Source organism: Ricinus communis, chromosome 2 (genome assembly GCF_019578655.1).
Source record: "Ricinus communis isolate WT05 ecotype wild-type chromosome 2, ASM1957865v1, whole genome shotgun sequence".
Taxonomy (NCBI): domain Eukaryota; kingdom Viridiplantae; phylum Streptophyta; class Magnoliopsida; order Malpighiales; family Euphorbiaceae; genus Ricinus; species Ricinus communis.
The window spans coordinates 9,740,396-9,755,586 of record NC_063257.1 but is presented as its reverse complement, the minus strand read 5'-3'; the positions used below and the strand labels follow the sequence as shown (position 1 = coordinate 9,755,586).

General features: G+C 32.4%; 1 protein-coding gene across 3 annotated transcripts; it reads left to right on the top strand.

Moving 5' to 3' along the window:
• Positions 1-650: 650 nt before the first annotated feature.
• LOC8262740 (tetratricopeptide repeat domain-containing protein PYG7, chloroplastic) lies at positions 651-11,817 on the top strand. 3 transcript variants are annotated; one of them, XM_015723965.3, is made up of 6 exons: positions 652-1,037; positions 2,301-2,387; positions 8,838-8,889; positions 9,671-9,963; positions 10,243-10,389; positions 11,295-11,817. In XM_015723965.3, exons 1-6 carry the CDS (start codon positions 918-920, stop codon positions 11,577-11,579), a joined length of 984 nt encoding a protein of 327 aa, XP_015579451.1. In that variant the 5' UTR covers positions 652-917; the 3' UTR covers positions 11,580-11,817. The 3 variants fall into 3 exon arrangements, with proteins under 3 accessions (XP_015579452.1, XP_015579451.1, XP_015579453.1); XM_015723967.3 differs by having other exon boundaries at positions 986-1,037; positions 8,834-8,889; XM_015723966.3 differs by lacking the exon at positions 2,301-2,387 and having other exon boundaries at positions 651-1,037.
• The last annotated feature ends 3,374 nt before the right edge of the window (positions 11,818-15,191 follow it).

Below are 15,191 nucleotides of genomic sequence, written 5' to 3'. Positions count from 1 at the left end.
AGCATATTCTATGTTAATCCCAAGATATTAATCTAGTTAAAAATTATTTATTAATGGGTTTATCATAATTAATATTTTTAAAGATATTAAATTTGGTGATAATTTATATTTTTATATTGAGAGATATAATGAGTTTATTTTCTTTTATATAGCAAAGTATGTAATAGATTTTTTTTTTAAAGAAAGGTTGCCTCTTCGTTCGAGAAAGACGATTAGACAATTTTTAAGTATGATCTCTATGGATCGAATCATTTAATAAATTAAATTTAATAAGCTAAATTTTCTGCTCATAAAAATAATATGTTTTAGTTTATTTTAAATTATTGTTTATTTTTTGTTAGTTTAATAAATAGTCGTAATATTATTTTAAATTATTATTTATTTTTTGTTAGTTTAATAAATAGTCGTTAAATATACTTTCATTAATTTGTATAGACTATTATCAAATATAATTAATTTTATATTTTATAATGTGAAATTATAGTTCTTGTAAAAAACTTAATAAAATTATTTTAGAAATTATATAATAATAAAAATTAGAATAATTTTCCAATATATAGACTATCTATTTAAAATAGATGGGCATGAATTATAAAAAAAATTATAGAAAATTAAAATGACGATCAATTGGTTTATTTTAGGAAGGAAGGAGAGAGAGAGACCCTTATCTACTTTGGTTATCAGTTTGTCTCGAGAGAGGAGAGAGAAACATTACACACAAGAAGTAAACTTTATCTTCAGACCACCAAACCAACTAACACTGTAGAGATTACACTTTCAATTCATTCGTTCATTCAAAGAGAAAAACAAAACCAAAAATTCACACTCTACTTTAAGACAGAGGACCAGTTTATGAGTGAAGAAGCTACTGCTCTTACCCACTCACCAACTCACAATTGAAAAAAAAAACTAACAAAATGCTTGTTCAAACAACTACCATCTCATCTCCACCTCTTCAAAACCATAATTTTCATCTTTCTTCTACTCTTTTCCCAGTTGGGTCTCTTAAGTTCAGGCCCTACAAGCCCTCTTCTCAGGTAAAAGATTCAATTCTTCTGGGGGTTCAAAAAGTTTTACCCTTCTGTTCTTTTTTTTTTTTTTTTTTTCTTTTCATGATTGAATAGTGGCTTGTGTTATGAATTTTTGGATGGTGATTTAGATTTAGATGCTGAATGTTTGATGTGAGGACTGAGCAGTTGATCGTGTTGCTTTTTTATGTTTGGACTTGCCATGATTTGCCTGTTTTCTTGGTGTGTACTATCTAGCTTGACTGAAGGAACCAATTGTTTGAAGTAGGTTTTAAAAGGTTGGACACTGCCTTTAGTTATATGCTAGCAGATTTCAACGCAAAATAACTGTCATTCTTGTTATGTTCAGTATGTTTGTGGAAAACGCTAATAGAGGCAATTTGAATAGTATTTATTTTGGTTATCATATTGGACTGTCGTAGCAATAGAGTAGATGATGCCTATATACTCCATTGGTCCATAACTTGCTTCTGTGATGCATCGAACCAGTAAAGGCAAACAAAGTTTTAAGGTTTCATAATTTGCTGTATTCAAATTGAACATGGATATACTTATTAGCTGCTTGATAGGAGAGAAGACATTTGAGTTAGAAAAATAGTAGCCAGCAGCAACAGAATGATCTTAGCTATTTCATCCAAATAGTTATGATGGCCTACCCTATTAGGTAGTTCTTGAATCACATTTTTTTCCATTTTATAAAAGGTGCTTTCGGCCTTGGGCTAAACAAAATACTCCTTCATTGCGCAAATGTCTATCGTCAATTCTAACCTGAGATCTCTAAGTTGGTTTTGTGAGTCAATTATTTAAATCTGTTTATAAGAACAAGGTTTCATATTCTTGTTTGAAATATATAGTCAATAAATTAGATGAAGGTGAAGATGACAACCATTCTTTTATTTATTTTTTTCTCACTCTTACCTCTTTTGCCATCTGCTGGTATAATTGGCTGTACTGTGTTAGTTCAGAGAGTTACAGATAGATGAACGGCAGAACAAGAGGCATTCAGATATATATTCTTTCCCCATTTTCTGCCTCCTTTTTCTCCCCCATAAATTTACTTTTCATTCAAATTGCAAGAATGGCTGACATAATCACAGTTTCTGAGAAAATATTAGTCAGACTTTCTTAAGTTTTCATCTTTAACATGTCTTGTATAAACAAATGAAACCTGTATGCTAAGCATTTTCTTTCCCGTTGCATGAAAAGTTTGTTAATTAGTGCATTGTTTGTATATATTGTATTACTCTTAATGCCATAAGTTTCAACTTCCAGGCCCTTTTTCAGCCTTTTAGACCACTGGACTTGAAAACCTTCAGATCAGGCCATGGGCTGAATATTACAAGATTTTTCAATTTGCTGGTATGTGTTCTAATAATCTCTTTGCTTGAATATTCAGCTTTGTTGAGAAACCACCGATTTTCTGATGAAATTTGATGTTGCAAAATGCAAAAGACTTGCACAGGGTGCTTTTACTTCTCTAATTTTTTGACTTCAAGTCTCTTCGGCATACATGATATCTTCATCTGTCTACTCTCTCTGCCTCCAATAGTTTTACTTAGCCAACACTCGTGCTTGCTTTAACACAGTTGTTGTATGAGCCGAGTACTTGCAGATAAAAACTCATCTTTGCAGACTTTATCTCATTCTTGGTCAGATTTTGAGAACTGTTGTTGTATTGTTTAACTGATCTTGGTGCCTAAACTACCTGAAGATCAACAATAAGCTTCTATTTCACCTCTCAATAAATTTCTCTAAAGCAATCTCTTTCTTAACTTGCTAGTTGTATCCTGTTGATCTGCATATTTCTGCCTACAAGAATCTGTGATCTACATATTTTTGATTTAGGTGTATAGATACTGAAGGAAAGCATTTGGTACCTTTAAGACACAAATCATAGATATTTCATAGTTGTCAAGTTAGATGTGGTTTATGAAATTTTGTGTGGATGATTAGGGAGAAAATCGTGACTTTGAATATGAAGCAAAAAGAACAATAATTGTACTATTTCTCTTGTATAGGTGCATCCACTCTGTTTTCTGCAATTTTACTTGATACTATTCCCCTCCTTTCTATTTCATGTGCATGTGGTTTGTACTAATATTGATGTCAGTGCAAATAAATAGAAAAGATAGGTTGTATTGCTTCTTAATTTACATGTATTACATTGTATATATATATAGGTACAAACATCATCTAAATAAAGAAAGAACATAATCACAGCTATATAAGAAATCTGCCTAATGATTTGCCTAATCTCCTTTAATGTAGCCTAGAATTCCTATATTTACAGCTAGGTCAATATTTCCTATTCCAACACTCCCCCTCAAGCCGGCTGAAAAATATCTCCCATTGACAACTTGCTTATTAGAAAGTCAAATTGTCTTTTCAGTAGTCCTTTGGTAAAAATATCAGCTATTTGTTGAGATGTAGGAATATAAGGAATACAAATCAGTCCACTTTCAATCTTCTCTTTGATAAAGTGCTTGTCAACTTCAACATGCTTAGTTCGATCATGATGAACTGGATTATGTGCAATGGAACAAGCAGCTTTGTTGTCACAATAGACTTTCATGGAGAGGGAAATAGGTAGTTCCAAATCTTCTAGTAACCTTTTAATCCACATTGCTTCACAAATTCCATGTGCAAGAGATCTGAATTCAGCTTCAGCACTACTACGTGCTACAACATTTTGTTTTTTGCTCCTCCAGGAGACAAGATTTCCTCCAATAAAAGTGCAATACCCTGATGTTGACCTTCTATCTGCAGTGCTACCTGCCCAATCAGCATCGGTATAGACTTCCACTTGCAAATGACCGGATTTTTTAAACATCGGTCCCTTTCCGGTGTTCCCTTTAGTTATCTAAGTATCCTATAGGCGGCTTCAAAGTGTTCTTGGCTTGGTGAGTGCATAAATTGGCTAATCATGCTTACTTGCAAATGCTATATCGGGGACGAGTATGTGAGGATATATAAGTCGCCCCACTAAACTGAAACCTCTCCTTTTCGGTTATGCCCTCTGGTTTTGCAGGATTTAATTTGAGATTCACCTCCGTTGGAGTTTCAGCTGCTTTGCAAACTAGAAGACCTGTTTCATTTAGTAGATCAAGGATATATTTCCTTTGATTCACAAAAATTCCTTCTCGTGATCTTGCAAACTCCATGCCTAGAAAATACTGTAATGCCCCTAGGTCTTTGATCTCAAAATCCTGACTTAGCTTTTTCTTTAAACTAGCTAATTCATCCTCATCATCACCAGTTAAAATCATATCATCAACATACACAACCAACACTGTTGTTTTACCTTCCTTAGAACGTTTATAAAACATGGTGTAGTCTGCTTGACTTTGATTGTATCCATATTTTTTCATTGTTTTCCCGAATCGTTCAAACCATGCTCTTGGGGATTGATTCAGGCCATATAAAGATTTCTTAAGTCTGCAAACTTTGTTTTTGCCAACGGATTTTTCAAATCCAGGAGGTGGACTCATGAACACTTCCTCTTCTAAATCACCATTGAGAAAGGCATTTTTCACATCTAGTTGGTGTAGTGGCCAACTGAAATTAACTGCGAGAGACAATAAAACACGTATAGAGTTAATTTTGGCTACTGGAGCAAAGGTTTCTTGGTAATTGATACCATAAGTTTGAGTAAACCCCTTAGCCACCAGCCTAGCCTTGTATCTCTCCACATTGCCATATGCTTTACATTTTACAGTAAAAACCCATTTGCAACCAACAATTTTTTGATCTTTGTGGAGTTCTACCACTTCCCATGTCCCATTCCTTTTCAACGCACCCATTTCTTCCATTACTGCCATCCTCCAATTTGGATCATCAAGTGCTTCCTGAATATTTCTTGGAATAAACAGATTTGAGATTTTTGACACAAATGCCATATGACTCTTGGAGAGTTTATTATAAGATAAATGATTTACAATTGGATGATTAGTACAAGAACGGGTTCCTTTTCTAAGTGCAATAGGGACGTCAAGATCACAATATTCATGTGATTTTTGAGGATTATCAAAAGAACTATTATTTTGAGGAGAATCTTGAGTACCTGAATTCGGAGTGGATTGACTAGGTGCCGAGGAGATGATGAGTTCTCTACCTTTTTTGTGATCCTTTCTCCTTGTATAAACAAGAACCTCACGCTCATTATTTGGAAGTGTTTCTTTCTCTGTCATAGATTCAATATTGCTTGACAAAATAGAAGTTATCTTTAAAAGTATTTGGCGTAGAAGCCACAATTTTGGATAAAACAATGCTGTCCCATTTATTTTCTTCCTCTAATTGCTCCCCCTGAAGAAAATCCTTTTGAAATAAGGCTGATTTTCAAGAAAGATAACATCTATAGAAATTATGACCTTATTATTGTGGGGATTAAAAAACTTATACCCCTTCTTATTTGATGCATAACCAACAAAAACATATTTCTCAGCCCTTGGATCTAATTTGGATTGATCCTTGTTGCTAGATAAATGGACATAGGCTGTGCAACCAAAAATTTTAAGAGGTAAATTGGATGAAAGACGATGTTGTGGGAAGTAACGTTGAAAACATTCAAGGGGAGTAGTAAAATCAAGAACACGGGTAGGCATTCTATTAATCAAATATGATGCAGTTAAAATAGCTTCTCCCCATAAATATTTAGGTACATACATAGAGAACATAATAGCACGAGCCACTTCCAATAAGTTTCTATATTTGCGCTCAGCTATACCATTTTGTTGGGGCGTATCAACACAAGTAGATTTATGTTGAATACCCTTGTCTTTTAAAAACTTCCCAAGCGTTTCATTGAAATACTCTGTACCATTATCAGTATGTAGGGTACTAATTTTAGTTTGAAATTGATTTTCAATCATAGCGTAAAAATTTTGAAAGATCGTTTTAACATCAGACTTGTTAGTCATTAAAAAAACCCAACACAATCGAGTATGATCATCGATAAATGTGACAAACCATTTTTTTTCCGAATAAGTATGGATCCGTGAGGGACCCCACACATCACTGTGAATTAAATAAAAAGGCCCTGAGGGTTGATAAGGCTTTGAATGATAAATGTGCTTATGAATTTTTGATAAAATGCAATGTTCACAATGAAAACAAGAACAATCTATTCCTTTAAATAAAGTAGGAAACATCCTTTTAAGGTAGAAAAAACTAGGATGCCCTAATCTATAATGCCAAAGCATGATTTTATCTTTAACAGATATAGAACTAACACTACTTAGTCCATGAGGTTTTTCATCTTTGGAGACTTCAGCTTCAAAATGGTAGAGCCCATCTATCATCCTAGCACTGCCAATCTTCCTCCCCGAATTCTGGTCCTGAAACACACAATAGGAGTCACAAAAAATGACACGGCAATTGGAATCTTTAGACAGTTTACTAACAGATAATAGATTACACGCAAGTTTAGGTACATGGAGGACAGATTTAAGAGTCAAGGTTTTTGACAAACTGATTGTACCTTTACTAGCAATTGGTGTGTAAGAACCATCTGCTATACGAATTTTTTCATGATCAGAACAAGGAACATACATATGAAATAAACTTGAGACACTTGTCATATGGTCAAATGCTCCAGAATCTATGATCCATGGAGCAGTTAGACTCACACAGGATAAGGCATTTAAATTTCTACCTGTTTGTGCCAAGGAAGCATTAGGAGTACCAGATGATCCAGAATTAGATTTCAGCAGCTTTAGTATTTGATCAACTTGTTGTGGAGTGAAGGGGACAACTTCAACTTCATTCGCAAAGGAGTCTGATTGAACTTGCCTTCATGTTTTCCCTTCCAGTTAGTTGGTTTTCCATGAAGTTTCCAGCAGTTTTCACGTGTATGCTTTGGTTTGTTGCAGTGGTCACACCAAACACGGGGCTTTTCATCAAATTTCTTCACTTTTCTTGCATAGGATTCAACTGCTGCTAATGCAGAATTTTCAGTGTTGCTGTTTGAGCCTTTTTTCCCCAACATAACCAGCCTGCGACTTTCCTCACGTCGAACCTCAGCAAATACCTCGCCAATAGATGGAAGGGGCTGTCTCCCAATGATTCGCCTTCTCACTTCATCAAACTCCACATTAAGTCCCATGAGGAATTTGAAAATGCGATCATCTTCTACCTTTTTTTTGTAATGATTGCAATCATCAGTGGATTTCCATTCATAAAAGTTAAACAAGTCCAAGTCTTGCCATAGACGTTTCAGAGAATTAAAATATTTCGTGACACTATCTTCACCTTGATGGATTTCCCCTAGTTTTAGCATGATTTCATATATCTGAGACTGATTTCCCAGATCTGAATACATTAAATTGACATTATCCCAAAGTTCCTTTGCTGTGTGATAACACATATAATTGGAACTTATGTCTTCCTCCATGGAGTTGACTAGCCATGTCATAACCATGAAATTTTTTGCATCCCAATAGGATGGGTCATCCATGTCTGGTTCCTTCTTCTCACCAGTTAAGTATCCACTCTTCCCTCTACCTCGAATATACATACGCACAGACTGAGACCAGCGTAGAAAATTCTCTCCATTCAGCCTAACAGTAGTTATTTGGACTGAATGAGAATCAGATGTGGCTAAGATTTTTTGTTGATTGGATGAAGTAGGTATTTCAGAAGTAGGATTAGTGACTGACCCATCAGATGGAGTTGCAGGCATGGTGGAATTGCAGTGGCTAGATTTTTCTTTGAGGAGGCTAGGGTTTTTTTTTTTCGGATGGCTCTGATACCATGCAAATAAATAGAAAAGATAGGTTGTATTGCTTCTTAATTTACATGTATTACATTGTATATATATATAGGTACAAACATCACCTAAATAAAGAAAGAACATAATCACAGCTATATAAGAAATCTGCCTAATGATTTGCCTAATCTCCTTTAATGTAGCCTAGAATTCCTATATTTACAGCTAGGTCAATATTTCCTATTCCAACAGTCAGTTAGTAAGCTCATTGAACTTTTTGTAATTTTTTTTTTTTATGGTCTTGCCCCTTGAAGTGGTGTCCCATTAAGATATTTGCTAGGTTCCCTTACAGATTCTACAGAATGATTCTTCATTAGAAACCGTCATGCGCAACTTGACATGGTGAGAAAGTCATTCTCACTCCTTTTAAACTTGCATTTAGATGGACAGAGTTGAATACATTCTCAGTAAACTTGTTCCCTAAGAGAATAAACATGAACCATTTGTAGTCAAATGAAATGGAATGCTTGCCCGTTGTGCATCATTGCTGAAAGCTTACCTAGATAGGGTCAGTCAAAAAGCAAGTAGATTAATTTGTTCTGCATGCTTAAACCAAAGCATGAACTTTGTGCCTCTGGCCTACAGAAGAGACTTGCTTAAAGCCTGAAACTGTTTGTCAAGTATTCTATTATTATGTTTTCATTTTTTGGCTCCTTATTTTATTCAATGGTATATCAAATTCTGTGTCCTTAACATGGCTTGTATAAGTTGCTCTCCATTTAATTCAAGGATCTGACTCGTCCCATTATAGCTGTCTGCTTTGGAAAAAGTTTGTATGTGTGCAACCAAAATCATGGTGATTAAAGAACACGACATGGTCTTTAAACTTTTACATTGTGCTATTAATAGAACTCTCCTGGTGATAAATACTATATTTTCCAAATCAACTAGTTATAATGTACTTTTGTTTTTTCTCTGACATCTTACCAATATGTAAAATTTCTGCCCTTCTTATATCAAATTTTTTATATAACCGGAACCTCTTTAATAAATGTGTCCATACATCTCTTGTTACTCATTTTTCATTCCATTGTGGATGAAGACAGATACAACAAAGGGAATTGGCAGTAGGATCCTATGACGCCCCAAGATCTGAGAGTAATTTCCTGTTCTGATGTTGGACTTTCTATTTAATGTAGCCATAGTTATATGTCTACTTACATGTTTTCTTATGTATCTATGCATATGTTGCATGCAAGAAGGCCAAAATTCATGCCAAGTGTATGATAATCAGGCTATGAAAATTTCCTCTATTTTAGCAACTGCCTGATAGCGTAGATTCTTGTGGATGTGCTTGAGCCATCAAATATGCTCAATTTAGTTTTTTTAGCAATTGTCATGCACCGCTAATTGTTCTTATGTTACGCTTCAAATTTTGCAGATAAAGCTACAAATGCACACTACTATTATAAGAACGACAGTATGAATGATTGGCTATACAATGGCATGTTAAAATCTTCACTTGCTTCCAGTGACTACTTTTTCGACTACCACATAATGTTTTCCAAATTTAAAGTTCCAAAGGATAGTTTAAATGCATGGTTGCTTTTCTATTTGATTGATATGCATATGAAATGAATTTACTCAAATGTTTACTATTAATTTTTTAATAATAATGGTGTCAAATCACTGAATGTCTGAAGTGGGTTAAGCATGATAATATTCCTTGAGCTTGCGTCAACTGAATGAGAACCTCAAGATAACCTTTTTCTTTGCCTACATTTGTCGCTTGAGATTTAGCATGCTATTAATACTTTGTGTGATAGGTCATTATGAAACTAGCAGCATCTGCTACCTATTGGAAATGCTGTTGGGATTTGCCTGGTAGGTATTTTTATTGTATAAGTTGTCTTCCTGATATCAGAATATGATTCTGCAGGATTCTTGAGGAATCTTTTGGACCTTGAAGATAAGGTGCACATGAAAAGGCTACTAATTTGGGTATCAACATTCTCATATGGACAAATCTCGTCACTGACTTCTCCACTAGAGGCATATGCACATGAAACTATCAGAATAAATGCACTATATGAAGTTGGCGAGTTATTTGAATTGGGAATCCAGCTGTCTTATCTCCTATTGCTTTTAGCTTTACTTGGGGTTGGAACTTTCTTTGTAATTCGTCAAGTCCTTGTACGGAGAGAGCTAGACCTTTCTGCAAAAGAATTGCAGGTGAGTACCTCTATGATTAATCTGTTATTATGCTTTTTGGATGACTATACATTGTTCAATTCTTTTTCACTTTTAGCATAAAACCTTCATAGAAATTCTCAGACCTTTTGATATGACTTGTTTTCGAAATGAAAGATCCGTTGATTTCTTTCTCTATCTCTCTGTCTCTTTCTCTCTCTCATATAAGCCATAACTCATAATTAATAGCTGGCAGCAGCCATATGTAATTCGCTGTCTAGTATCCTTATTTTGCACTGCATTTGGCCTTATTAATCTCAGGAACAAGTAAGAAGTGGTGATGCTAGTGCAACTGAGCTTTTTGAACTTGGTGCAGTAATGCTAAGGAGGAAATTTTACCCTGCTGCTAATAAATTTTTGCTTCAGGCAATTGAAAAATGGGATGGTGATGATCAGGATCTCGCCCAGGTATGATTCTTTTGTTGCTTTCATAAATGCAGCTTCCCTTTGTGGTATCAAACTGCAGTACTAAATTTATTGGTTCTATGGTTTGGCACACCATCATGTTAGCTTGATTGGCATACATCTTATTTAACAAGAAAGCCAAACTACTTTAGCTAGCTACGCCTTAGTCGTTGTGTGCATATAATCTCATTCAATAATAGCTAATGTGAAGCAAATTCACTTCGTGCGGGAAGGCAAGGAAGTTCAGTTCATGAGACCCTCAAAAGTTCAGAAAAAGTCTTACCCAGCTGCCTCAGTACAGCTAATGCTTTCACCTACATTGTCATACCCTTATGTTCTCAGCTTGTTCCATTTGTGCTTCACCACTTTGCTAGAACATCATTGGATGCCGTCAAAAATGTTTGGCCAACCTCTGCCTTTTGGGCTTTTCTCTTGTCCTAATTATAGTGACTTCACATAATCACAGACCAGCTATCATACTTTATATAGGAAATAATCACTTCAGCTCCTGAAAATAACTATGGAAATCCACTAGTCCTAATAATTTACATTTCACTTCAACTAATTTGCACTTCTCTTATAGCAGTAAACCCCTGAGGCCCTGATGAATTCTTCTCTCACTCCAGACTGGCAGTCTTGGTTCAGGTGCGAGTCTTCCTGTAGTATTGCCTACCTACAGTCCATTGCTATTTGCAGGCTGAGGATTCATAGGCAGATTAGTTGCCTAAGTGCGTTAGATCATTGTTAGAAGGGAAAAAGATCGAGGACCTTACTGAGTTAGTTAAATGACACTGATTAGGATCTTGAAGTGTGTTTAAGGATGTACACATGTCATGCTTATGCCATAATAATCAGTGAGAAGCATGACTGGTGGTGATGCTTATTTTTATCGTCTAATATCTGCACAGGTTTACAACGCCCTCGGCGTCAGCTATGTTCGCGATGGAAAACTTGACAAAGGGATCACTCAGTTCGAAACTGCAGTGAAGCTTCAGCCAGGCTATGTCACAGCTTGGAACAACCTTGGTGATGCATATGAGAAGAAAAAAGAATATAAATCTGCTCTCAAGGCATTTGAAGAAGTGCTACTTTTTGATCCTAACAATAAGGTGGCAAGGCCTAGGAGAGATGCAATGAAGGACCGTGTCCAAATGTACAAAGGAATTCCTGTGAAATCTAACAAGGATAGATAGATAGATGCTTTTGTTGTCTTAAGATGATCAAAAAATTTTCTCCTCCAAATCTTATCATCTTAACTAAAATGTAATTTCTCTGTTTATTGTCTTTTATTATAGTTGTAAATCGGAGGAACTGACTCAGTGAGTGCTAGACTTCCCACTGTTTCTAATGAGAGAATGTAATAAAAGAAAAAAATCATATGAATGAAACAAGGTTCATGAAAATAAAAATTTAGATTTTCCATTGGAACAATATGTGGTGATTATATGGACCTTATGTCCTAATTAAGATTAGAAAATTTGAGTTTAGAAAAGTGCACATAAATAGTTAGCATGTTTTGGTAGTATCTCAATTAAATATTAAGTTTAATTAAAAAGAAAAACATATATTTTGCATTTGCTATTAAATTTAGCATGGAGTTTTTATTTTTAATTTTAGTATTAATTTTAATTTTAGTTATTGATAAATTATTAATTAAATTTATTGACATGGTGTGAATTTCAGCAATAATAAAAAATAAGAGGGATTGAGTCAAACACTCATATTATTAAAAATGTTACCGTTTAAGTATATAATATTAAAAAAATTTAAAATTAAGAAAGTAATATTAATTTTATATATTTAAACTATAATATTTTAACAATAAAAAAATAAAAAATATTAATTGAAACCGATATAAATAGTAGAATAGAAACTTCTTAATCCTATTAATTTTTATTTATTTTTTCATATTTTTTAGTGGTCGAAAAATAAAAATCTCTTTCTCATGATCCAAAATTCCGTCATTGCATATGTCATTTTTACAAAATCAAAGATGTCAACTTCATTTCTAACTACATCAATGTGCCAAACCCTATTATAAACAGTTGGCTTTATATATATATATATATATATATATATATATATATATATATATATATATATATATATATATATATATATATATATTTCTATTTTAACTTTTTTCAATTTCCATTGCTCCATAATTAAGTGATTGGATTGGGCACTTTATTTCTTGACCCTAAAAAAGAAAAAAGGAAAAATAGACAAAAGCACTAAAAAGTTTTAGTAGCACAAAAGCTTATTTTGGAGCAGATTTGGAACAATTATTGAAAAAGTTAATCAAATTGCTCATTATTTGCAACAGTATTGATTTAATTTCATCCATCATTCAACCAATTTTTATTTCATTTTTTTTTTAAATATGTTTCAGCATCACTCTTATTAAATTCAATCTATTGTGTAAAAGGAATAAAGAAAAAGGTTGTGTCATCAATCATGGAATGATAATGTAAAATATTTAGTTAAAATCTTAATAAGGAAATAAATAATTACCTACTCAAAACAGTAATTACTGTTGAAGAAGTTAAATATCCATGCTTAAAGATACTAAGCCATGAGTGGATCCTTGTGCTGTGGATAGAAATGTTTAGATGCTTCTAAAATAACAATTGCATTTCATGGGTTTTTAAGACTAGATCAAAGAAGGGCCTTCTTTTTTTTTTTTTGTTTCACCTAAGTTTGATATATATAACTTGGTCATATGATACTCTTATGGTGTTTGATTCAATAGTTGGGACTAATTATTAGTGGATTTACATTTAACTTTGAAGAAAACATGTTTAATGAGGACTAAGGGGTTGTTTAATTTATAAAACTTTTTGCGGTTAATAGTTGTTTCCCTTTAAATAATTGTATTAAGATTGTTTGGTGAAAATTTAAAAATTTAACAATTGAATAATTGCTAGCCGCATTAATCAGTATAACGAAACAAACTCTTAATATCAATTGTTGGTAGGTGATTCAAACAAAAACAATATCAATATGGTCATCTCCTCTTAGGAGCTTTTGGCTAGTAGATAATATTATTTTTATACACAAAACAAAATTATTCTCTTTCAATTCTATATTTTTATTTACAACAAAAGCTATTTTTATTTTTATAACATAAATAGTTTTATCTATATTATTTCACGTGGATTTATATATTTTTCTTGACTTGCCAATTTTAATTAATATTTAGAGTAAGAAGAAATCATTACTAAAGATACAAGAAAGACATTTTTTTTTTTTATGTTATAGTATTTTCTTATGATTCTATATCTAACTTGGACTATTGAATTTAAACATTTATATTCACATATGTCATTTTACATGCTAATATTAATAGCTTAAAAATATTTACCAAATACTTATATAAATTAACTATTAACTATTAATTATTCGGTATTCACTATTTACTATCAACTAATAATAGCTATCAGCTATTACCGCACTGATTAACTAAACTAAATCGGATAGGCGAAATGTTGAATGCCAAAAGAAAATAAAATAAAATTGTGAGGTTCTATGTTACATCAACAACTTGACTTATCAAAAGAAAACAAAAGACAGAAAGTGTAGACATTTGCGAGCATGTATATGATGTAAATGATAACATTTTCTTCCTTTTTCAAATCTTATCGTTTAATCGGGTCGTATAAGAACTTAACAAGCCCGATTCTTTAGCCTACGGGTGGCCTTCTTTCATGGAAGGTAGAAGCTGCCTGTTGGCTTCATACTAGACCAACGAAACTCGGCGGTGGAGTTGTTCCCAGTAACCCTCAGGCTCCACCTCCCCCACTTCTTCCTAATGTAAATCAATTAACTATACTCCCTCTTATCAGAAAATGTAAATAAATTTATTGTTCAAAATTGAAGCATTCTTTATTTTAATTAATATGATAAAAGTAATTAATTTAATTTTTACTAATATCGTAAACTCAAAGTATGTTGCACGTGCTCTTTAATGCTATTCTTCATTTTTTTTTTGGACTATTTTTCATTGTTTTTTTTTTCTTTCTTTAGAATGTTTCTTAGACTAAGTATTCTATTTTAGATTAATCGTGAAACTAATTAAAGTTTAACTTAGTGATATTTTATTTTTTTGGAAAATGGGTAAATTTAAAATAGTTTCCTTTCAAAACTAAGAACAAGAAAAAAAAAGAATTAGGGATTTGTATTTGAATAATATGAAATAACATATAAATTCTTAATATAATGTGATTTTGTCTAAAGCAATAAACTCCATATCAAATCTTTTATGCCAAAAACTATTTTCAAGGTAAATAAAATAAAAAGAATATCCTTTTCGTGTCCAAATGTTTTAATTATTAAAAAAGATTGTGTTTTTAAATCATTTATTTGATTATAATTTTTTAAACTTTACTAATGATACTCGTACATAAATACTTCTACTTACTCTATAAGAACTATATAGTATATTATATATATTTTAAAATTAAGTTGATTCTATCCTAGTAGATATTAGAAATATTAAATTATTAAATTTAAATTTTTATAAAATTTAAATTTTATTACATTTAAGTCAGAGATATATTTTTAAAATTATAAATTCAGCGTGTGAAAGAATATCTACGTAAATAAAAAGAATTGAACGAATCGGTAAAAAATCATCCAAGTCCCAAATTTTAATCTTTTCTATGTTATGTTATTGTATTAATAAGATTTTAAAGATTTCTAAAAATTTAAAAATATAATTAAAAATAGTTTATTATTTTTTAAAATATTATAAGTTAATATTTAATAGTAAAATAATATTAATACTCGTACAATATAAAAATAGA